At 44.7% G+C, this 23769-nt stretch overlaps 3 protein-coding genes across 4 annotated transcripts; 2 read left to right on the forward strand and 1 right to left on the reverse strand.

Moving 5' to 3' along the window:
* The first annotated feature begins 4767 nt into the window (after positions 1-4767).
* On the forward strand, positions 4768-6486 carry LOC127768392 (pentatricopeptide repeat-containing protein At1g28690, mitochondrial). The gene has a single exon (XM_052293968.1). The coding sequence runs from the start codon at positions 4768-4770 to the stop codon at positions 6310-6312; it is 1545 nt and encodes a 514-aa protein (XP_052149928.1). The 3' UTR covers positions 6313-6486.
* A 34-nt stretch (positions 6487-6520) lies between these two features.
* Positions 6521-10731, reverse strand: LOC127768393 (novel plant SNARE 13-like). 2 transcript variants are annotated; one of them, XM_052293971.1, is made up of 10 exons: positions 10389-10727; positions 9238-9330; positions 8839-8932; positions 8721-8758; positions 8402-8505; positions 7749-7828; positions 7620-7676; positions 7407-7499; positions 7249-7323; positions 6521-6872 (listed from the first exon to the last, which is right to left on the reverse strand). In XM_052293971.1, the coding sequence occupies exons 1-10, from the start codon at positions 10463-10465 to the stop codon at positions 6756-6758; spliced, it is 828 nt and encodes a 275-aa protein (XP_052149931.1). In that variant the 5' UTR covers positions 10466-10727; the 3' UTR covers positions 6521-6755. The 2 variants fall into 2 exon arrangements, with proteins under 2 accessions (XP_052149931.1, XP_052149930.1); XM_052293970.1 differs by having other exon boundaries at positions 7407-7676; positions 10389-10731.
* Positions 10732-18294: 7563 nt separating this feature from the next.
* LOC127768101 (pyruvate dehydrogenase (acetyl-transferring) kinase, mitochondrial-like) lies at positions 18295-22436 on the forward strand. Its single transcript, XM_052293624.1, has 6 exons — positions 18295-18692; positions 19666-19927; positions 20441-20621; positions 20949-21096; positions 21644-21848; positions 22114-22436. Exons 1-6 carry the CDS (start codon positions 18450-18452, stop codon positions 22170-22172), a joined length of 1098 nt encoding a protein of 365 aa, XP_052149584.1. The 5' UTR covers positions 18295-18449; the 3' UTR covers positions 22173-22436.
* Positions 22437-23769: the final 1333 nt, after the last annotated feature.

A 23769-nucleotide genomic window follows, 5' to 3' on the forward strand; every position in this document is an offset into this window, starting at 1 on the left:
GCGAGTTTAAACTTCGGTATCTGTCAAGTGATATATATCACATATTGGTCTATGTTGCCCTTTTTTAAGAAAAAAAATTATAACTCTTTTAATGGTACGCAAGAAACGAGGGACATCACCTTAAGAAACAAAATGACTTTACTCGCCAACTTACTACTTAACACCACCGCAGTTCACCGACATTGAACTGTGGAGCGAGCGCGGCCGCGGGAGCGGGAGTGGAAACAGATGCTTCCTAGCTGTGGTGGCTAATCCCAAGAAGGCCACCACCAAACCCGACATTAGGGTAATCATACCTTGTCGCCGGAGCGTTGTGGGCAATGCTGGGATGGTGATCACTAATGGAAGCTTGAGCTTGAGCTTCAGACGGTGCCGGTGCCGCCATGTAGCTCTACGGCCAATCGATAGGGAAGCTGGGAATGGCATGCCGCCCTTCGTAGGAGTAACGCCTAAATGCGGGGTTGTGGTGTACAGAGGAGTAATTCTGGTTCATCATGCTCGCACCGCAGTAGCTGCTGCTGCCACTGCTCCCGTCTGACTATGTTTCTTGAGGCCATGGAATGGTGCCTCCTCCAAGTGGAATGACGAAGGTGGGCACCGGCGGCGTTGCTTGTGGCGGTAGATGCAAGAACGCCAACGCCGTAGTCAAGTATGGGACATCCAGCGGTAGTGTGGCGGCCATGGCTTGTTGCATCTGCATTGAGTAGTCTGTGTTGAAATTTAAGGGTAGATGATCATCGAGGAGTGTGAGCTATGTGTCCATGAAGACATCTCCTTGAGGATGGAGGTGCGATGGTTCTTCTGGCAACAGTGGCGTTGGCAACGCCGGTGATCTCTTCTCGAGAAGGAGGTCAGCATTATTCTGGTTGGCATTTGTAGATTCCTATGGAGGATTGTTGCCTTTCTTCTTCTTCTTCTTCTTCTTCTTCTTCTTCTTTCTCTCCTTGCCGCCCTTCTTAACACCGGTGGAGTTGTTGTTCTGCTCCTCCGCCGATGTATTACCTTCATTGCTGCCGGAATCAGGACTAGGTGCTTTCCTCTTCACTGCCTTCTCGTTGTTCTTGCCATAGGGCTGGACGAAAGCCCGTGCCTCGTTAGCTCACTTGGCTTGTGCCTAACTCGGCTCGGCTCGGCTCGACTCGATATGGTTTTGTAATGAGCCGAGCTGACATTTTAACTCGTTACACATAACGAGCCAGCTCGAGCCGGCTCGCGAGCTGCTCACGAGCTTAACGAGCTAGACAAATAGGGAGTAAAATCAGACTTTAGAAAATAGCAGGCCATAACTAGTGGCCCATCGCCCATCTTGGTGGCATGCCCAGACGGCTAGACCAAAATATAGAATATAAAAAACCCTAGACCGGTCAATGCCTCATCGATTCCTCTGCTCTCCCATCAGTCGTATCCTCTCTTCTTCCCGATCCAGATCCAAAGCGCCGCATCGAGCCGCCGCCCGTGCGCCACTCCCTCCAACCCACCCACGACACCGTCGAGGCTCCCATTCCGGCGGCAAGCATTGCGCTCCGTTCCCTCCATCTCGTGGCGCTGTGTTCCGCTCCCTCCATCCTACAACATCGTTACTTGTTCCAGCGACCAGTGTCGAACTTGCTCACTCGATGCCCATGGTCCATGGAGTAGGAAGAGCAGGTAGTGCTTGTGCCGCATGCACACACTGCCACGCATCCATGTATGTATGCATGGATGGATGGAATTATGTTGCTTGATACTATGAATGTGAGTTTGTGAAAAAGTCTATTGCCCGATTTCTTGTTTGAATGGGGGACAGCCACATCCATACGAAGGATTTTTATTTTATGGGGCAATTGTGTTCTTGCCCTTACTTTCTATATCAATTGTGATTTTACCCCTGTTTTTTTAGGGTTTGTGGTTTTGCCCTACTTTTTTGAAATGAAGTAACCGTCTGCCCTTGGTTTCGACGGTAGTTAGGTGGGCCTGTAATTTCCGAATTAAACGAAGGAAGAAAATGGTATTGTATTTTGTGAATGACCATAGTACCCTTGTTTCACTTAGGGTCAACCACTTGCTGGAAGACCGATTTCCCCAATCCAAAACCCTAGAGCGGCGGCGGCGGCGATGCGCGAGCACGGACTACCGGCAGCGCCAGCGCGCGGCAGGGAGGCGCGGCGGCCCCGTGGGCCAGCTTCCGCGGGGCCAGCGCGCGGCGGAGAGAAGCGGGGTCCTCGCGCGCGGGCACGGAGGCGCGACGGCCTCGTGCACGCGCAGGGAGGCGCGGCGGCGGCCCCACGGCCAGCGCGCAGGGAGGCGTAACGGCATCGGCGGCTCGTCGGCACGACGACGCGAGGCGGAGACGGCGGCTTCTCAACATGAGCACCAGGCAGCAGAAGCTCTTCACGGTGGGTACACGAGCACCAGGACGCGGCGGTGGCTCGATGCGAGCATGAATGTGGGAGGTGTCATCGCGTCCTGCACATCGACGGCCTCCCCGGACACCGCCCGCGATGGCATCGGGAACGAAAGGAGTCGGCGGAGGAGTTCGATGGTGAGGACGTCGTCGGGCAGGCCGTGGTCACCGCGTGGCCAGCTCCGAACGGCGATACTCCTGGATTGTGCTCGATGAGTCCGTGGAGACGCATGCAGTGTGTTTGGCTGCTTGCACAGTCCTGCTATGAATTAAACAAGTTAGGCCTGCATGGTTGAGGTGGGCTGCTCCTAATTTCACTTGTAATATAAATGTTGTCCTGATCCCGTTTGTGATGAAATTGCAAGTGTCAAAATTTTGCCAAAATATTTGTTCTAGTTCGGCTCCGATTTAAATTATTTCACAAAATCTCAGTTCAAAATAATTGTAAGTTTCATATACAAAATAGGGGTAAAAGCACTACTCCCTCCGTTCCATAATATAAGGCGCAACTACTTTTTTCAGATGTTTCATAATATAACGCGTGCATGCATATATGCAATTAATTAGTACCTCTTCTCCATTAAATTATTTTTTTAAAAAATCCTCCACCCTAAAGATCTCTAATTGTATTGGGTGCATGCATTTTATTTATTAGGGTAATACAAATTAGGAGGTGATAATAATTGTTTCTTGGTGTTTGGATTAAGGGTAGTTGTGCCTTATATTTTGGAATGTAGGGAGTAGTAAGCAAGGGTATGTATGTATTTTTCATGTCCGACTTAACACCATTAAACTGTCCATCCAAACCGGGGGTAAAACTTTCCTTCATTTCAAAAAAAGTAGGGGCAAAAACACAAACCCTAAAAAACAAGGGTAAAATCACAATTGAACTTGAAAGTAGGGGTAAGAATGCAATAGCCCCTTATTTTATTGTGATATGTGAATATATGATGTTATAAGCATTTTTTTTCTTTGTTGTTGTTTTCGAATTTTATGAATTTTGTGTTGTTTTTGGATTTTATGATAATATGATTTAGACAGATGAGATGTTCCATTGAGCTCATCATGTTTAAAGTGCTGATTGCTGAACAAATGTTTTCAGAATATGTTCTTCCCTGTCTGCTATCTCTGAAGTGATGAAATGGTTGTATTAGCTTACGAGCTAGCTCGAGCCAACTCGAGTTAGCTGGCTCGTTAACCTACCGAGCCAGAGCGAGCCGAGCCGAACCAAGCTAGCTCGATATCCATCCCTAATTGTCCGTAGCACCCACTCATCCAACTACAATGATCAAACAAAGAGATGTTATATGGTCTCTATCCCACTGTATAAGGTGTGGTCGTACTTGGAATGGGCGACGATAAAACTATTCTTTTGACATAATTTAGCTTTATCATCATATTAATGATTTGTAGCAACAAAATAGAAATCGAATTCATATATCAATCTAATGATATTAATGTTATCAAATAAAATTTAACTTAGTATTAGATTAGTTGTTAGTCAAATATTTCTATTTGTAGAGTTCAATCTTAAAATAAGTGTGTGTCTCCTTCTGTGGAACAGAGGAGGCAATAAAATAGGAGAGTATTAAATTGACATCTTTTCATGCCAAACTATTTAATTAAACAATTGCTATTGAAACATTGTTCACAAATTTATATACTGTCAAACCGCGTGTTCTCAAAACCAATTTGACATTTTTAAATGTACAGACTATTTTTAATATATTGTTTGGGTTTGACATATTAGTAACAGAACAAAAACTTGGACCGGCCAATTTATGAAATAAACAATCATTTTTTGTGGAATTCAAATATTTTAAAATATCTAAAACTAGACAGTGATTCTACTATTGTAGAGTCTTTGGTAAAACATATCTCTTACATCTAGTCACCAATGAGATGGAGATGTATGATCGGGGCGTTGCTCGAGGAGATTGATGAAGATGGGTAGCAACGGTGGCAGGCCGGCGATCTTGTGGCGGAGGAAGTGAAGGACGAGGTCATCGTCCGTGGGCTGGAAGTGGAAAGCCAGGGGCAGCTTCAGCGCCAACTTGTTCTGAGCAGAGAACTCCATAGTATCTACGCATGCCGACGGAAAGCTCCGATCATCTGAATGAATCGGGAAAGATTCTTGGATCTGAAGCTACGAAACTGACTCTGTTCCTTCTTCCTGTTGTTTTTATGTGTGTATAGAGGCAGGGCTTGGGAACGTAATGGCGATAGACTTTGAGAAGAAAATTTGGAAGTAGAGACGCGAACTGCAGCTGCGTTGGGAAAAGCCGCTTCTTTTTCTCTTTGGGAGGAGACACGTTGCGGGCTTTGCAGCCCAACCCAAAAGGCTAAAATGCTGGCCTTTCACCGAAAGTGAGCCCAAAAAAAAAATGCAGCAGCGAAACAATGCCGACTCCCATCGGTGCGCACCGCGCGCCCCCGGCTACCTCCGCACCGCCGCCGCGCTCGCCGCCGTCGTCCAGAGCCTCCTCGACGAGCCCCGGCCCCGGCCGCGGCCCGGGTCCCAGACCCTCCACGCGCAGCTACTCGAGTCCGGCCTCCGCCCCACCGACGACCTCTCCGTCAAGCTCCTCCTCCTCCACCTCCGATGCGGCTCCCACCACAACGCGCGCGCGGTGTTCGACGGAATGCCGGCGCCGACCCACGCCGCGCACAACTACCTCGCCGCGGGGTACTCCCGCCTGGGCCTCCCCGAGGAGGCGCTCGGGATCGTGAGGCGGCTGGCGAGGTGCACGGGGAGGCTGAACGTGTTCGTGCTGTCGATGGCGCTCAAGCTGTCCGCGGCGCTGGCGCTGCCCCGCGCGGTGAGGGAGGTCCACGCCCGCGTGGTGAGGTCGGTCGTCGAGTCCGATGACGTCCTTTTCGCGGCGCTGGTGGACGCCTACGTGAAGAACGCGTCGCTTCGGTACGCGCGGCGGGTGTTCGACGTAATGCCGGTGCGGACCGTGGTGTCCTCGACGGCGTTGATTGTCGGGTGTATGAACGAAGGGCTGTACGAGGACGCTGAAGAGATATTCAACACGATGGACGAGAAGGACGTCGTGGTGTACAACGCCATGGTCGAAGGCTACAGCAAGACGGAGGAAACGGCAGAGAGCTCGATGGAGGTGTTCAAGTCGATGCATCGGGCGAGGTTCCGGCCGACCGTGTCGACGTTCGTGAGCGTTCTCGGCGCGTGCTCGCTCCTGTCCTCACCGGAGATCGGCGAGCAGGTGCACTGCCAGGTGATCAAGAGCAGCCTCTCCTCCGACATCAAGGCCGGGAGCGCGCTGCTCGACATGTACTCCAAGTGCGGCCGTGTCGACGACGGCCGGAGGATCTTCGACCGGATGGCGGAGCGGAACGTCATCACATGGACCTCGATGATCGACGGGTACGGCAAGAACGGCCTCTCCGACGAGGCTCTCCAGCTGTTCGAGCAGATGCTGCGGCAGCGGCACGACGACGCCATCCGGCCGAACCACGCCACGTTCCTGAGCGCCCTGTCGGCGTGCGCGCGCGCCGGGCTGCTGTCCCGGGGCCAGGAGGTGTTCCAGAGCATGGAGCGCGAGCACGCGCTGAGGCCGCGGATGGAGCACTACGCGTGCATGGTGGACCTGCTCGGCAGGTTCGGCAGCGTCCGCCGCGCCCACGACTTCATCAGGGGGATGCCGGCGAGGCCCAGCTCCGACGTGTGGGCGGCGCTGCTCGGGGCGGCCACGCTGCACGGGGACGTGGAGACGGCCGGCCTCGCCGCGAGGGAGGTGTTCGAGCTCAGCCGCGCCGCCGGGAGGCAAAGGCCCGGCGCCTACATGGCGATGTCGAACACGCTCGCGGCGGCCGGGAAATGGGACGGCGTGCGTCAGGTCCGGGAGATGATGCGGCGGCGAGGGGTACTGAAAGACGCTGCCTGCAGCTGGGTTGGCTCCGAGTGAAAGTTCTCCATCCTTTTGGATGGTGTAATCATGTACATTAGCTAAAACATTCTATAAATTTTATTGTCTAGTCTTCTTCCTGCAAGCAAGCAATAGCCTGCTCGTATGTAATATTTTGAGCAGGTCGTATTCATTGTTTTTGTCGCAAATTTCTACCGTTTCAGATGCCATAGATGCAGAATTTAGCTAGAACTTTGGTATATTGAAATTTTGACTGGTAAAAGATCTCATCTCTATAATGCATTTATGCACACAACCAAAAGGCCGGGGAGTATACAAGCATCAGACGCGGGAATCTACTGACTTCATATCTAATACACCAGGGAATAAAATATACAGGCACTAAGAATTTTACAGCATGTCGTAGTATCTTATGACCGCAATTAAGCTACTCTGAAGAAACGAGCTGAACTCCGCCTGCATGGAACTTGCAAGCACAGTCATCATAGACCTCTGATAATTTCTACCGACAGCAGTCTCCTATTACTAATCTGGAAATTTTGAGCAGGCGGAGCAAGTCCTGGGATGTCGCGGATGTTCTTGTTATGTGGGTTGACAATCTGTTAAAAGAATAAAATATTGTGATTAATTGTTATTCAAGTTCAATCGTGGCATAGTAACAACAGTTAGTGGTATGATGCCTAAGAATTGCAAAAACGAAATAGAAGTTTGAACTCAATTGGCCAAAACAAAAGTGCCAGATATGTCATTTGTGTAAGCAGTTGGACAAGTAGCATTAACAACTAATCATAACTCGGTTTATAGTTAAAAAAATGTTTCAGAGAATTGTTTCACTCCTAAAGTAGTGAAGGACAAATAAGCAATATGCTATAAGAATTTTTCATCACCAATGAAATTTAGTTGTGTGTTTGATTGGATAATCCACTCATAATCCTCAGGAGATGGAAGTACATAGAAAAAACCTGAAGAACATACCTTAACAACAATAATTGCAATCACACCACAAACAATCAGAAAAAGCAATGCCATAATGCATTTGTCAGTTGCAACCTGCAAGGATTTCAAATTTCAGGTACTGCTGGACATGCAAAAGCACAAGCGCACGCAGAGGGAAGAGAGAGGGATGGGGGTACCTGACGGCCAATCTCTTTCACCAGCTGGCTAGCCTTCTTTAACGAAAAGTGAACAGTATCCAGCTCATTGCCAATTCTCTTCATTTGTTCCGTCTGTAAAGCAAAAGAGATTTGTTGTACTAGATTGCATACTAAACACACAAGTATACCAGATTGCCAAAACAGGCATGTCACAGGAAAATCTTGTATAGTATGTAATGTAGAAAAACTTACTTGCTGTGATAGCGCTGAAGCAGTTTGTGTTCCAGTTTCAATAGTTTGTGCCACAACCTACAAGAAAGATGTCCTGTAAATTTGACATGAAAGAACATTGACAAGAGTGAGTGTAGTTCGTAAAGCAACCATTTTTGAACGGTCAATAGCTTGATCAGTCTGAGTCATTTGTTCTCTTCCAGCATCCATCAGTTGTTGGTTTGTCATAGCTGCAAGTTTAGACAGGTGATTACATAAGAACTAACAGAGATATCTAGCTTTCCATAGTGTCATTGTCAGCGTGATAAGATCAATGAGCCAGCAAAACCCAGTAATAAGATTTTTAGTCTTGAAATAAATTCTTTTAGCTCCTCTTCAGTTTTTGAGAAACTTGTATCTTGCAATCTACCAGGCAAAATTAATCATCGTGAAGCGAAAAGGTATTTATGAATTATATAACACTATTGCCTTCAAATCAAACAAGATAAATACCATGCTTCATTTGCATTTCCATATAGTGGATGCTGTAATGTTACTTAACCAAACAGCTCAACCATGTTCGAAACTAATTGTTTTCTCTACTTTGTTGTTCAAAAGAAAATCTATAATATAGTCTACTTGTCATTATAGTATCAAAAGTTAAGAAATCGATCCGTCACAATACTTTGTAATTTCATATACTCTCAACATGATTGCAAGCTCTGCATCTTATGCTCAGCAATCATAAGGCAATTATTACATTTAAGAAGATTATTAGCATGGCATTAACCACATTTGAAAAAGATTCACGTGATTATTTTCACCTGATGCTATTTGGATGTTGTCCTCGGCAGCAGGTTCACTACTTCCAGCGCCCATATCAAAGAGCTCAACCCTCTTATTATTATTACCTAGGCTACTTTGATATCTGCAACAGATAGTTTGTGTTAGCATTACTAGAAGTAACAAAAGACATTACAGAAGAATATTGCAGGAGGTACGGATGTTATAAACAAGAGCATTTTTTTTCAGTTTAAGAAACTGGGTTTCCTCCCAATGGAATTGGTTATATATAATACAACAGAGACTAAACTAGAGGTTCTGTGAAACATATTTATTCATCAAGAGAACTTGCTGACTTACGTCTTCCTCAAGGTGACATAGGAATTCAACTCTTTGATCTGTACAGTTCATAAGAAACTTTTACATGAGTATGCACAGATGGGCTACAACAAATAGCATATCAAAGGGAGGTACCAACCATATATTGCTTTCTGTCATTTAGCTGCTTGTGGACCTCAGGAGGGTTGTTTGACTCCTCATCTTTCAATATACGATCAAACTCTTTGATCAAACTGGAAAGGACGTTTTAAAAACAGAATCAGTGTATATTCAACAAAGCGGAAACTCTCGTAAATCCAACAGATTACATCTTGTTGTCTGTTTAATTGTGAATTAAAAATAATAATATTAACACCGTATATCAACAAATTATGGTCTAGAGGGTCATACATTATGGAAAGACTTCCATGCTTTCATTTAGGAATAAAAGAAAGCTGAAAGGAGGAGCCTATGAATAGGAAAATAACAACAGTATAGGCATCAAAAAGAAAACAACAATTTCGGGATAGCAGACTGAAGAACGCTCAGCTTAACCTACCGCTTGCACTCCTTCATTTTTGCTGTGAGATCCTCCAGCTGTTTAGCTTGCCTACTTGAATCTTTAATCTTGTCCATCTTTTGAAATCCATTTCTGCAAAAAGAAAAAAAATAATAGGAAAATTAAAATTCCCTGCAAGATCAAGTTAGCAATTAATAAGGCAGGTAGTACAGAAATATTTCAAATGTGACCAATATAGATTCAAACATATGTCGCTATGGTCCAATGTTATCAAGAGTACAATTGACTTTGGACCAACTCGTACTGTGCAATTGTTAGGCATGCTCATAAGGTCAATACGTTAGTGCTTGAAACTTGTCCCTTGGGAAACTTGTAACTGTTTCATTGGAATTAAATACACTCAAAATAAGAATGGTTTCATCAAGAAAATATCATGTCCCACTGAATGCACTAAAGTTTGTTGTTTCAAGTTCCGACGGTACTCTTATATTTTAAATCTTTAGCTGCCATGGCCTCCCAGATGTGAATTTGAATTTGTTGATTTTAAGCATATTGATTTTTGGAATGTTTGACTGCGCAACCTATAAAGTGCCATATTAAAAAGGATGGAGTGCCCTCAAGATTCTGAAAAGCAGTAAGGTAGTATCTATGTGGTCACCCACCTTGCGGAAATCATGTGGCCTAACAGGCCACTTCTGCAGCCTAACTACCAACTATTCAGTTACAAGTTGAGTACTCATTCCTTATACAGCCTTATAGAGCCCTTTTTTTTCTTTTTTTGAAAAAAAAAAAGAATACTGAATTATACATCAGGCTGTCAAAAATATATGTTTGTCGGATACTCAAGCAGTCCAAAAAGTTCAATTTGCAAGGCGCGCATGTTATCGGACAATTTGGTATCTAAATGTTCCGAAAACAAGTCGAAGTATACTATCATTATCCAAATTCATTTAGTTAAAATCGTTGAAATCGCACCGGAGCAAACAATCTGACGATCGCTTGGGACAGATTAGGCATCCAGTTGGCTCAAAACAGGAGGGAGTAAAGAAGATAGAAACAACGATTGAACCAGCGTGGGTTGGCCTCAGCGCAGAGTTGTGTGTGCGCATATTAATAGTACTACTAGTAAGTACTGAACAGAAGAGAAGAGTAACAGTAACAATAACAGGGGAGGGAGAGATGTGGCTCACTGGAGGGCGCGGAAGATGTCCTGGACCTCGCCGTCGATCTGCTCGAGCTCCGGGCTCATGGGCACGTCGCTCGCCATGGCCAAAGGCTTCCTCCCTCCTCCGAGACCGCCGCCCCCAAACCCTACTATACTAGAACTCTACTCCAGCGGTGAAGCACCAACCACGTAGCTCAGGGTTCCATCGCGATCGGCCGCGGAGGGGAGGAAGGAGAAGCCGAACAGGGATTGGGGATTGGGAGGAGAAGAGGAGGAGGAGGAGGAGGAGCCTAGGGCTTGGCTCCGAGTGGTGGCGTGGCGTATTAGCTGGGGTTTAGAATAGAATCCAATCTGCCGCAACACACAAAGCCAAGAAACGAGAGGAAAGGGGACGGGAAAAAAAAAAACTGAAAGAAAGAAAGAAAGCGACGCGCTCAAGCAGCTTACGGTTGACAGCGAGGACTCTCAAGTCAGATAACGTTGTTAAACAACAAGAAGGTCGCAATCTATCGGAGTGTCAGGCCCAACTACCTGCTGTGCTGGCTGCTTATTCTTCTTCTGCTGCTGCGCCAATGGCATTTTTAGGCCCCCATTGAATCAAATGAAAAACCATATAAATTATGGAGGATTTTATCATATGAGAAATAATCCTGTAGATTCCTTTGAAACAAAGGATTGTTTCCTATCAAATCCTTTGAAATTCCTATGAAATAAATCTTACTAGAGCAATTTTGGAGGAAAATAAGTATGAGGTTTCACCTCATGTTTTCCTCTTCATGTGTCTAAGATTCATTCCTGCGTTTTTCCTGTGTGCTAATCAAACGATAGTTTGGAGACTTTATTGTGTTTTAAAATCCCATAGGAATCCAATAAATATGACATTTTATTTCTACGTTTTTTCTACTCCTATGTTTTTTTTTCAATCCTACAATTTAAATGGGCCCTTAATTTTTCTTTCTTTCTTCTACTAATTACTCCGTTCCTACTGTTCCATTATATGTGGTAATATTTTGAGACGGAGAAAATAATCTTCTTCCGTGCGAAGGGTTTTCACCATTTTAGGATTTTGCCTGTTTGAAACGTACTAAACGACTTTTTAGCCTTGAATAGTCAGCATAATTAATATTTTTGGTAACAACAACAATATCCCAAATCTCAACCTTACCCTTTATTTTGGATAATGCTCAACCTTACCCTTGAAAACACAAGCTAAATCCATTAGGCATGGAAGAAAAAGAAAAGAAACGGCTGAGGCCTTTCACAGCGCTCCACGGTGGATCGGTGCTACACCCTGCCACGCATGAGTTTCACTGAGGTGGAGGGGGAGACCGCGCCCACGCTTTGTACCTCGTCCCCACACATAGCGACGCGGTACCTGCCCTTCGACGCGAGCACGCACGGCTAGGAGGAGGCGACGGCGTGTGCAGCGGAGTGGGAGGAGGCACGGCAAGAGGAGGGCGAGGCGGAGAGACGAGAGGAATGGCTGGAATCGTCGAATGGATAGGGTCGACCCTCGCTCTAGGAGGGGTAGGTGAGGAAAATTTCTTTGCCCCTCCCGTGACCTCGCGCATTGTTGGGTAACGCCTACTGTGGGCTTGGTACTCTTCATCAGTGTCTCTATCCACACATATATGGGTGCTTGCACTGTGGGGTGAGTATCTTTGAGCTGTGACTTTGGGCTATGGGTATGGACCCATATCTTGCATTGCTATTGCCCTGATATGTTAGGGCTATTTTGGAACGTAAGAATCTAAAATTGCTGAAATAGGAAAAAAAAACTGTATATCTTGGTCCATTGAATCCTGCGGCAGATAAAACCATAAAATTACTCAAAATAGTAGTAGATGTTTGGAATTTTTGAAAGAATTTAAAAAAAAATGAGGCCAGACCTCATGCTAGAAATCCTCTAAAATATGAAGGGTTTTTCTTATCCTAAGGCCCCCTTTGAATCGCAGGATTGAGAAAACATAGTAATAGGAAAAACATAAGATTTTGATAGGAATGTAAGTGTAAAACAGAGGATTGCAAAACACAGGAAAAACACAGGAATGACCGTTTGATTGAACCACAGGAAAAACACATGAATTGGATGAGAGAGATAGACTCAAAGGAAAGTTAGCAAGAGGTTGAAGCTCTTGCTAAATTTCATCCAAAATCTCTATAAGATTGTCCATTCTATAGGAATTTTAAAGGATTGGATAGAATTCAATCCTTTATTTCAAAGGGTTTCATAGAAAATTTTCCTATAGGATTGAAATCCTCTAAAATTCCTATGTTTTTCCTCCAAATCAAAGGGGCCCTAAGAAGTTCTTTTGAATCAATCCTACAAGCCAATATATCATATGTAAGCTGGAAAAAAATCTCAAGGAAAAAAAAGGAAAGGAGGGATAGAGTCGGGTGTAATGGGCCATATCTTATTTTTGGGCTCATAAAAGAACAGTCGCACCATTGGGCCTCCAATGATAAACCTCTTCTATCTGTTCGATTCCGTTCCGTCCCGGCGGCGGAACCGCTGCCACTCCGTCATGCTTGAGCCGGTGAGGGTGAAACACTAAGGAGATGTTTGGATGCTATACTAATTTTACCACTATTGACCATACTTTTATGCCATACTTATCTAAGTTGTGGCTTATAAATAGTGAGCCGCACCTTAGCTAACAAAATAGAAATGTGCCACACTTTATTGAGTTGATGACATATGGAGCCATAATGTCAATAGACTTTATTGAGTTGTAAAGGAATCTTGTCACAAGTGTGGCTATGAACCAAACAATAGGCTAACTTGGTCAAACTTGCCTAACATGAGGTGCGGCAACTTTTGGAGCAAACCAAGCAACCCCTAAGGTTTTTTTTTTCTTTTTGAGTTTTTTTTCTTTTTGAGGATGAAGCAGTTAAGTTTAGACGTGGTTATGTATGTTATCTATTTGATAGCCGTCATCTGGTTTATTTCTTTGATTATAAAATTCAGTTGTAACCCCAATGATCCTATTAAATTTGAATTGTTGCAGTTTTGCATTTCTGCTTTATGGCCATTCGACAATGAACCTATGATTTTGAGGAGCTTTTCTCCGTTTCAGTACAGCCATCTGAAAGATGTCCTTGTTACAGGATACAAAGGGGCCATAGAGCAACCTGAATTTCTTGCACATATCGCGGAGCTATTAACTGTTGATACAGTTGAAGCACCGTGGAATGATATCTTTGGATACGTCATACGAATCAAGCATCAGCTTAGAGCACCATTTTCGTCAAATTGCAGCTAGTTACCTTCATGAAAGGCTTTCACCTGCAACAAAGCTTTGTGTTGTTAATTTCTTATTGTGTTTCTTAATTTCTTCTTCATTGGTACACCTGCTATGCTGGACACATGGCTTCGACAGGCTTGGTGTTTCTTTGGGTTTTTGCCCAGTCAAAAAAATGACTCTGGGTAATACCACTGGTTAGTCTTGAACATTTTGTGGGATTCTAATGATGAACATTTTGTACTCCGACACTAAACTCTACAAGAAGGTTACTTGATGGCAACTTAATTTTGTTTTTATATTTAAGCTATTGTTCATAGACAAGGAGACTCTAGAGAATGCTTTTATGCTCAAATTGTAGCATGTTTACCTGTCTATAGGCCAGCTTGAATTTCTTGTTCGTATCGCTGAAATTAAAAACACCCCTGGGCTGGAGTTATCAACTGTTGATACACTTCAAGCAATGTGGAATGATGCCTTTGGATATAATAAATCAAATATTAGCTCAGTGCATCACCATGCTCGTCAAGTCGCAGCTTACCTTCGCAAAAGACTTGCACCTACAATAAAACTTGTAATCAAATCCACTTTCTCCGAGACCTTGGATAGAGGAAAACCAGAATGTCCATATCTAAGGTCATTCTCAACCCAAGACACTAGGCATAGTTTCCATAAACTTCATATCATTAAGAAACTAGTACTAGAAACTAATCTTCCAATGCAAACGTCACTATTTTATACTTAAATTTAATGCTACTTATCTCACATGATATCTTAGATGTTATGTAGAAACCATGTCTCATTCAAGACATGGTTTCCTTCTCTTTCCTCATTTATTCACTTGCCACGTCATTTTTTATTCTATGTGGCAACTTATTTAATACTATGGACACCATCCTAGTCATTGCGTTAGGAATGACCTAACTGCCTCCTCCTCTTGCTGCTGAGGCAATGGTCCTTGATTTTGTACTACCTCCGTCCTAGTTTAGTTGTCACTTTGACTTTTTCTTTGTAACATTTGACTATTCGTTTTATTTGAAAAATTAGTGCAAATATAAAAATTGATAAGTTATACTTAGAGTATTATTGATAACAAAGCAAATCACAAACAAAATAAATAATAATTTCATATATTTTTAATAAGAGGAATGATCAAAAGTTAAAAAAAAAAACTCAAAGTGACAAATATTTTGGGACGGAGGTAGTATCTGACAATGAATTACCTGATTATTTGCTGATTTACTCAACCATGGAGTTTCACTTAATGCCTGATGATATTTGCTTTGTTTGTTCTTTGAGATGTGTATTGTTGCATTGGCCATATAATACTTGTCCAATTTGAACTATGGCAAATTATAATAACTAAAAATTGTGTACAAGTTTAAAAATGTATACCCATATAATTAATTTTAATTCTAGCAATTAATATTAAACTCGCTAAAACCAGAAGTTGACAGTTGACGCTTTATGTTCAACTTATTTATGTAAATGTTCCTCTTCTAAATTTGTACAAAAGATGTACTAGATATGATAAAATAGCAATAAATTACTGAAAATAGCTTAAGAATTATCTAAGCTAATTAATTATTACGTGTTAAATACTCAATATACACAACAGTTATGTCGCGCAAACACCATGCGTCTTAAAAACCTACATGTATTTATCCAAATAATTAACATTCTGATATTACATATAAAATATAGGTCATAGTTACGTAAATGCGTGACTTAACAGGCTAGTTTTCTTGTGCAGTTTACTTGATGGCCACTTATTTTGTTTTTTTTAATTAGTCTGATTATTTCAAAAGAATGTTTTAAGTTGAAATTGAGTAACGAGAGAGCTACGTCTCGCTATGCAGACCTCGGTTGTCAGCCATAATCACGAATAGCGTCATAAAAAAGGAATGATTAGCTGCAATGTCACCCTCAGGAAAGAACTTTATCTATCTCCTGTTCTGAAAGAAATATGAAAGTGGAGCCTTTTTACAATGAAAGCACTAATTTTCACTATTTATGATCATACAAGTGTTTCAGCTAGCTGAGGTAAGTCAAGGGTCAATATATATATATATATATATATATATAAATTTTCATTCGGTCCGTGTCCCCGAATCTTGGCAACTAATGGTACACACGTACGCAGGCATAATCAAATATAGCGTTCATGTGAGTGGCCATGTGAAGTTATAGTTTGGCATCAACTTCTTCAGATATTTAACATGTATCTTGTGAGCCTTTCCTACATCTTCACGATAAATCTTCAACTTTGTTAGTTATAGAAAATAGACAATAACAGACTAGCTGATTATTAAGCACATGAAGGCTGTTGTTAATTAGCAGAGTTGTAATCTGAAGTCAACTCCTAGCAGTCTGAAAAAGATGAACTGCGTGTCACACTACTAGAAAAAGTATTTTTACAAGCGGCCAAAAGCGATTTTTTCAGGCGGAGGGAAGGCCCGCCTGTAGCCCAACGACTGATGATTTTCGCAGTCGGGACAATGGCAATGGCCCGCCTGCGAAAATGCGTTGAAAAAGCAAAAAAAAATCGCGGGCGCCGCCGCCACGCGCCTTGCCACTGCCGCCCTCCCCCGGCCGGAGCCGCGCCGGGCGTGGTCGTCGCCGCCGCCGCCCCCGCCGGCCTCCCCCCTCCCTCCTCCGGCTAGATCTGGGAGGGAGGGGGGAGGGGAGCCGCCGCCACCGCCCTTGCCGGCCTCCCCCTCCCTCCTCCGGCCGGATCTGGGAGGGAGGTGGGAGGGGAGCCGCCGCTGCCGAGCCGTCGTCGCCACCGCCCCGCGCCGCCGCCACCGCCGGTAGAGGGAGGGAGGGGAGGGGGCGCCCAGACGCGCGTTGAGGGGAGGGGAAAGTGTTTGAGGAAGAGAGAGAGCTGAGTGAGGGAAATAAGTGATGGGGAGGGGTGGAGGAGAAGATAAGACTTAGAAATTTTTGGGGTAGGTACCATTTTCGCAGGTGCGGTTTGAGTGGTCCGCCTGTGAAAATGATTTTCGTAGGCGTCGCTTAAGTGGTTCGACAGCAAACTTCACCCTGATTTATATTTTTGTAGGCGGTCATTTGACTTCAAGGTTTATGTTTGTCTATGAAAATCAGACTTCTATGTTAGAAAAAATGCATTTTCTAGTAGTGTCAGGCTGTCAGCAACCCATGAAATGGTTAACAAAAGGCTAAGTAATGCGACTCGACCTACCAGACCCCAAAGTAGGTTCGTAACTCATCAGTATACTAGTTAGCATCTCCACGAGTATACTTAATTAGCATAAGATAAACAAACCTGACTGAAATCGAGAGTCTTATTAAAAAGTACTGACTGAAATCAACTTGTATTTTTGCTCCTGCTCCTTTATACCAACAGCGTCACACCTCACACGCAAATTTACACAAAATTTGACAATCGAAGGCCAATTCGAATACTCCTATCTCTGACCAAACGCACATCTTAAATTTGGTCACAACAGACAACTACAACTCCTTTATATATATATACAAGTCCAATGCAAAAGATCCATATAGTTAAGCTGCGTAAGTAGAGTGCTCCTTCCGTCTCATAATATAAGGGATTTTGAGTTTTTGTTTGCACTGTTTAACCACTCGTCTTATTTAAAAAATTTTAGAATTATTATTTATTTTTTTACTTGCTTTATTATTTAAAGTATTTCACAACTTTTCGTTTTTTATATTTGCACAAATTATTTTTAAATAAAACGAGTGATCAAAGAGTATAAATAAAAAAATCAAAATCCTTTATATTCTAGGACGGAGGGAGAGATCTGATCAAAAAAATCTATGCGTCGTCAAAATTGATCGAATCGAGAGTTCGTTTGCAAAGGCGACAGGAAGATACACACGCTTTGATGCATGCATGTCCGTGTAAAGATGGTGTTCTTTTTTTTTTTCTTTTGCCTCTCTGACACGACACGGACAAGTGACGTGGCGATCCCTTGTCCCCACCGATGGGGGAAAACAAGCAGCTGCATCCACCGTTTTGGACCGGCTGGGGCCGGCCAAGTCGATCCGGCGTGGCCCATCCATCCGTCCGAGTCATCCCGCAAAATCCATCCCCCAACAAGTGGCAGATGGTGTGCGTGCATCTTCACTCACACACTCTCTACAAATGTCTACATCGTCGATCAACTTAAAGTGAAACAAAATTACTGGAGCATTTATATGTGCTTAATTATGGCATGTGCTCCGAAGATAAGGTTAGGAATTTCTTCTTCAATACATAAAGTGGGGTAGCTAATTAGCGCATATTTAATTAAGAATAGTTACGAAATGAATCAATACGATTTTAAATTACTTTTCTAACTTCTTTTTCTTTTACAAAACACACTGTTTAGTTTCCTACAATCACACGATCCAGCAGCCACAGAGCCAGACATTATGGAGATTATCCCAAAGACCCACGCACGATTCGCCACGTCGACGGTGACCCCACCTGTCAGAGACACCGGCGCCCCCCCGCTAGATTCCTTCCTCAAACGTCCCGTCGCGGCGGCATCGCATACCACGGGGACCACGCGCACCCCCTACTGTAGTCTGTACCCTACGCCATCCCAGGAATCCGCGCCCTGGGCCCCACCATCCTCCCCCCGCTGACGAGGTGGGGCCCACCGCCACCGCGCTCTTCTAGTAGCCCAAAGCTCCTCCCCCGCTGCTGCTTCTTCCACGCGCTCACGCGGCTCCCGTTTTCGCGGCTGCGTTTTCTCGCTTTCGCCGCGGCTCCTCCCTTCGTCGTCCGTACGACGCCGGCCGGCCGATGCGCCGCCGGTCCAGGGGCGCCGCGGGGTGGTGCTGTTGTCGGTAGGGAGGGAGTGGGGGTGGGTGGGGGGATGATGGCGTACTCGGAGCCGGCTGCGAGGGCGGTGGCGGAGGAGGTGGCGCGGTGGGGAGGGATGAGGCAGACGGGGGTGACGCTGCGGTACATGATGGAGTTCGGGGCGCGCCCCACGGAGAGGAACCTGCTGCGGTCGGCGCAGTTCCTGCGCAGGGAGCTCCCCATCCGCATCGCCCGCCGCGCGCTCGACCTCGACTCCCTCCCCTTCGGCCTCTCCACCAAGCCCGCCATCCTCAAGGTGACCACCCCCCTCCTCTCTTTTCTTTCCCCACCAGAGAGGATGAGAGGAGGATGAGGAGTGCTCCACCGCTTTGCGTTTCTCTCTAGATTTGGGCCAACCAGTGCCTCGACTTTTCGGGAAGATTTTTTTTTTTTTTGCTCTCCTTTTGGAGAAATCCGATTTGGGACTGGGATTTTCTATGAAGTTCTTTTTTTTCCCATTTGCTAAAAGTAGTAGTACTAGCTTTCTAGTAGGAGTATTGGTTAATCTACTGGGATGTTTATTTGCGACCATTTTTAAAAATAAAAACTGTTCTGTTAGGATTTAGTGATATGTTCTTCCAACTCGACTGTTAAAATTTTAATAAATTATCACCCCGCTCCATTCCTCTTTTTGGTGAGTTTTTTTTGGAGGAGGAACGGGAGAGATGACCAGTGTTGAGACGGCCGCATTTGTTGGGGAATAACAAATTAAATTGGTCCTTCTAAATTATAGTAGTATCTGTTTTTTTTTTACGGAAAACCAAATTTTATCTGTTGTATTGCTTTCGTTTAATTATGCAGATTTTTGTGAGTGGTGACCGTCAATTCTCGACTAACACTGTAGAGTAGTTTAAATGTCACACTCTTTCATATCATTCGCTTGAAATAACATCACCGAAATCTTCTTGTTCAATCCCAGCCAGCTTTTCAAATTTTGCTAAATTTTCCATTTGTTTGGTTGTTTCAGTTCTTCGGAAGTAGTGTAGCACAGCTGTGTTTTGGGACTAGAGGAATTTGTTAGGTTCCTTCTCGCCAACTTGCTTAAATCGCTAGTGTCTTTTTTTAAAAGACGCATTGACTCCTCGAAATTATCAGCTCGGCCAATCTAAAGGCCCTGAACTTGTCAAATTGTAAATTTTCTAGGAGGATTTGCAAAGTTGAGTCATTATGTTCTTGCCAGGGAAAGATCCATTTGCAGGACTAACTTTTGGTCTTTCTCCACTGTGAAGGTGAGAGATTGGTATTTGGACTCATTCCGCGACTTACGGTGCTTCCCGGAGGTGAGGAACCGGGATGATGAGCTTGCATTCACCGAGATGATCAAGATGATTCGAGTGCGGCACAACCATGTGGTGCCCACCATGGCGTTGGGTGTGCGGCAGCTGAAGAAAGACCTGGGTGGCACAAAGGCCTTTCCCCCGGGCATTGATGAGATCCATCAGTTCCTCGACCGCTTCTACATGTCAAGGATTGGGATCCGCATGCTGATAGGTTAGCAGATTCCGCATGAAGTATTTATTAAATGATGATGGAAATGGAATCTATCTACTAATATAATGGCCTTACTTTTAGGCCATTGATATTCCTTGGCCCTTGCCTGCTGGATAAAACTGGCTAAAAGCCTTGTCAGCACTTAACAATCTGGAAAATATAGTTTTTCTTTGCACATGAATATTTTATTTATTTTGGTATAACATGTTGGCTATATTAGAACAGCAATAGCTGTAATGTCCAATCAGGATGTCTTTTTCCTCAGAATGTGGTGATTAGAGGATACTCAATCATATCGTTCTAGCTTCTTGTCCAGAAACTAAAGTTACCACAGAGCAGCTATCAACCATTTACGGTTACATGTCAATAAGAATAATCCTTTTTTACTTTATTTATGAATGGAAGAAATTGTTTTTCTTTTTTTGATGTGAAAGTGATGCTAGCATAACAAATAAGTGACAATTGCTACTGCACTTTTTTTTTACTGAGTTGTACTAACTTGCTTGATTTCAGGGCAGCATGTCGCTTTGCATGAGCCTGATCCAGAACCTGGTGTTATTGGACTCATAAGCAAAAGATTATCCCCCATGCTGGTGGCTCAACATGCTACTGAAGATGCACGTGCTATTTGCATGAGGGAATATGGATCAGCCCCTGATGTGAACATATATGGAGACCCAGATTTCACATTTCCGTAAATCCCTGATTTAAATACTTGCTACATGTTTTTGTTTAATTTGATTTAATAGCACTTCATTGTTAGTTCTTCTTTGCTATTAGAAATATTTGTTGGCCACCTAGTTTCTGTTGTCATTTAAATCTTCCATGACTTCTACGCAATTGTCAACTAAGCTGCTCTGCTTACTAGTCCATGCACAAATCACATTTTTTGGCCTTATTTCTGTTTGTCAGAAACCACTCTAGCTGAACAACCTCTATACTGAATTTTAATCAGAATATGGCTGAAGGACAGGAAGTATTAAAACAGTTGTCCTGAACTGCTTTGCCTTCTTGATTTCAGATATGTTAAACTACATCTACAACTGATGATGTTTGAATTGGTGAAGAATTCCCTCCGTGCAGTACAGGAACGATATATGAACTCTGATAAGCATGCGCCTCCTGTTAGAATCATAGTCGCTGATGGAGCAGAGGACGTAACAATCAAGGTATGACTCCTTCCCCAAGAATTATGCTGACTTCGAAGTGTTTTCTGGACTCAAATCATGCTAGCAGATATCAGTTTTCGCAATTTTTATTGATGTGTAAACAATACACAGTAGTGATTAGAAATTCTGAGCTATTTTTAAATATGGTTTTGAGTTTATTTAAATAGTATGGTGGTCACTTTGGTCTTGCAGTTTCTGTTTAAAGAAAGACTGGTGTTGCAATAGCATAGCAAGTTCTGCTGCATTTTCTAAAGTGATCGTTATTCTGTGCTGATAGTAATAAGGTCATTACTGTTACAGAAAATTGGGTCAGTTTTTATGTGAAAGCATCACCCATTTCTCCCTTTATTTTTCATGTTCTTCTCTCTTTCCTAGTTTCTCCGCGTATGATAGCTTTGTTGTGACTTTTTATATAGATAGTTCTTATGTATATGAGATTACAAAAAGATATTACGTGTTTATCTATCTTTGATAGTTTAATTATTTGCAGTTACCCAATGTATTTATTATAGGTACGCCTATTTCAGTTAGAACCTTTTTGGTGCAGATTAGTGATGAAGGTGGTGGAATACCCAGAAGTGGTCTCTCGAGAATTTTCACATATCTCTACAGCACAGCAGAAAACCCACCTGATCTGGATGGCCGTAACGAAGGAGTGACCATGGCCGGGTACGGCTATGGGATCCCGATTAGCCGTCTTTATGCTCGATATTTTGGCGGGGACCTGCAGATCATTTCTATGGAAGGATATGGTATGTCCACAGTTCACTTTCTATGTCCTGTGAATTGAAGCTCTTCTTTTTTATATGGTAAAGAAGAGTAATGGCCAAAAGCCCAAAACCCTTGGGATTTGGAGGCTTTCATCTACCATGCGTTCTCTTTCTCTATAATCTTCATAAACTGCTGTGAGAACTTACCACTCATGAAACATGATGCAGATGTTATACTATCATCATAATTTTGCATAAACAAGACAGTTTCATCATCTAATTGACTGTCATTACCTCTTTTGTGTAGGAACCGATGCTTACCTCCACCTATCACGGCTAGGAGATTCGGAGGAGCCCTTGCATTAGGAGATCTGGAGGAGGAAACCCTTTGCCTCAGTTCTGATACCACTGCTGTAATTAGGATGCTATTGCTTTTACCATTGCTGTGCTGGTATGCAAATACATAGTTCCCAAGGCCAGCCAGCTCTATGTGCTTCCAGTTTGCTGGAGCGTGATCATAATTCAGATTTCAGAATCCCCTCTTGTTCACATTGCCATTAGAACTCGTTATCCCTCGCCCTCGGTGGCTGCCTGAAAAATGTGATGTACAGTTGTCCGTTTTCGGAGTTCTGAATGGGGAGTATTTTTTTTTCAGAGTTCTGCTTCTGCGATTTGGGTAAGCAAGGATATTGTTAGAAAAAAATATTTCTTGTTTTGCTCAGATAAAAAAAAATCGGGGGCTGCTAGCTCCCAAGTAAAGTAACAGCCTGACATCTTCGGACCTTACCTTCCTATCGCGGCAGCCGGCAGCCATGTGTTCGGCAGTGAATGTTTCTACTACGGCAAATTTTACTACAGCACATTGCGACTTCGTGGTTTTAGCTGTAGGATACCGCACGAAGTCACTTTTAGAAAAAGACACTCTTAAAATGTGGTTATTTGCTAGGGGACAAAATGTGGTCATATTTTGTTTATGCAATAAAATATTAATTTCTGGTTCAATAGAAGAGATAAACAGTATAAAAGGTCAAAAATGCCCTGGGGCCCACTTGTCATATTCTTCTCCCACCCCAAACCTCCCTCCTTGCCTCCTCTACCCCCACCGGCGACAACATCCTCACCCCACCCACGGCCACGAGCAATGAGCTCGGCGCTGGGATGGGCGGCCAACTTGGCGCAGGGGGAGGCGGCGCGCGCCGACGGCGCCCACGGCGGTGGCCTCGTTGTAGCTTCGCCACGAATCGAACTCACGGGGTCGAGATGAAGAAGCGGAAGAGGCGCGGCAGTGGCACCTCCGCTGCCTTTGACCGGAGCGTCTTCCCCATCCTGCTCGCCACCCCGCCGTCGGACAGCGCTAACCCGTGACCCCGAGCAGCCTCCGCCACCGCCTGTCGCCGTCCCACCGCCCCAAGCTGCGTCCGCCCCCCGGCGCCGTCCAACGCCCTCCTCAGCGCCGCCCACCGCCGCCGCATCACGCGACGCCCTCGTCGGCACCGCCCGTCCCCGCGCGCCACCGCCCACGCCCGTCACCATCCCGCCGCCCGCCGCTGCCGCATCACGCGACGCCCTCGTCGGCGCCGCCCGTCCCCGCGCGCGGCCGTCTTCCGCGTGTGCCTACGCCCCGCCGCCGCCCACGCCCGTCGCCATCCCGCCGCATCACGTGACGCCCTTGTCGGCGCCGTCCGTCCCCGCGCGCCGCCGCCCACGCCTGTCCCCATGCGCCGCCGTCTTCCGCGTGTGCCCGCGCGCCGCCGCCCACGCCCGTCCCCACGCGCCGTTGCAACGCCTCAGTAGCGACCTCGCTGTTAAAGGAGGAAGAGAGAGGAAGAGAAAGAGAGAAGAGGGCAATTTGGTCATGCCACTTAAAAAAGTAGGCCCCTTTCTCGCTTAGTCAGCACAAAAATATTAATTTAATGAATAGAGTGTCCCCTGGCAAATAACCACATTTTGAGAGTGTCTTTCC

Source organism: Oryza glaberrima, chromosome 3 (assembly GCF_000147395.1).
Source record: "Oryza glaberrima chromosome 3, OglaRS2, whole genome shotgun sequence".
Taxonomy (NCBI): domain Eukaryota; kingdom Viridiplantae; phylum Streptophyta; class Magnoliopsida; order Poales; family Poaceae; genus Oryza; species Oryza glaberrima.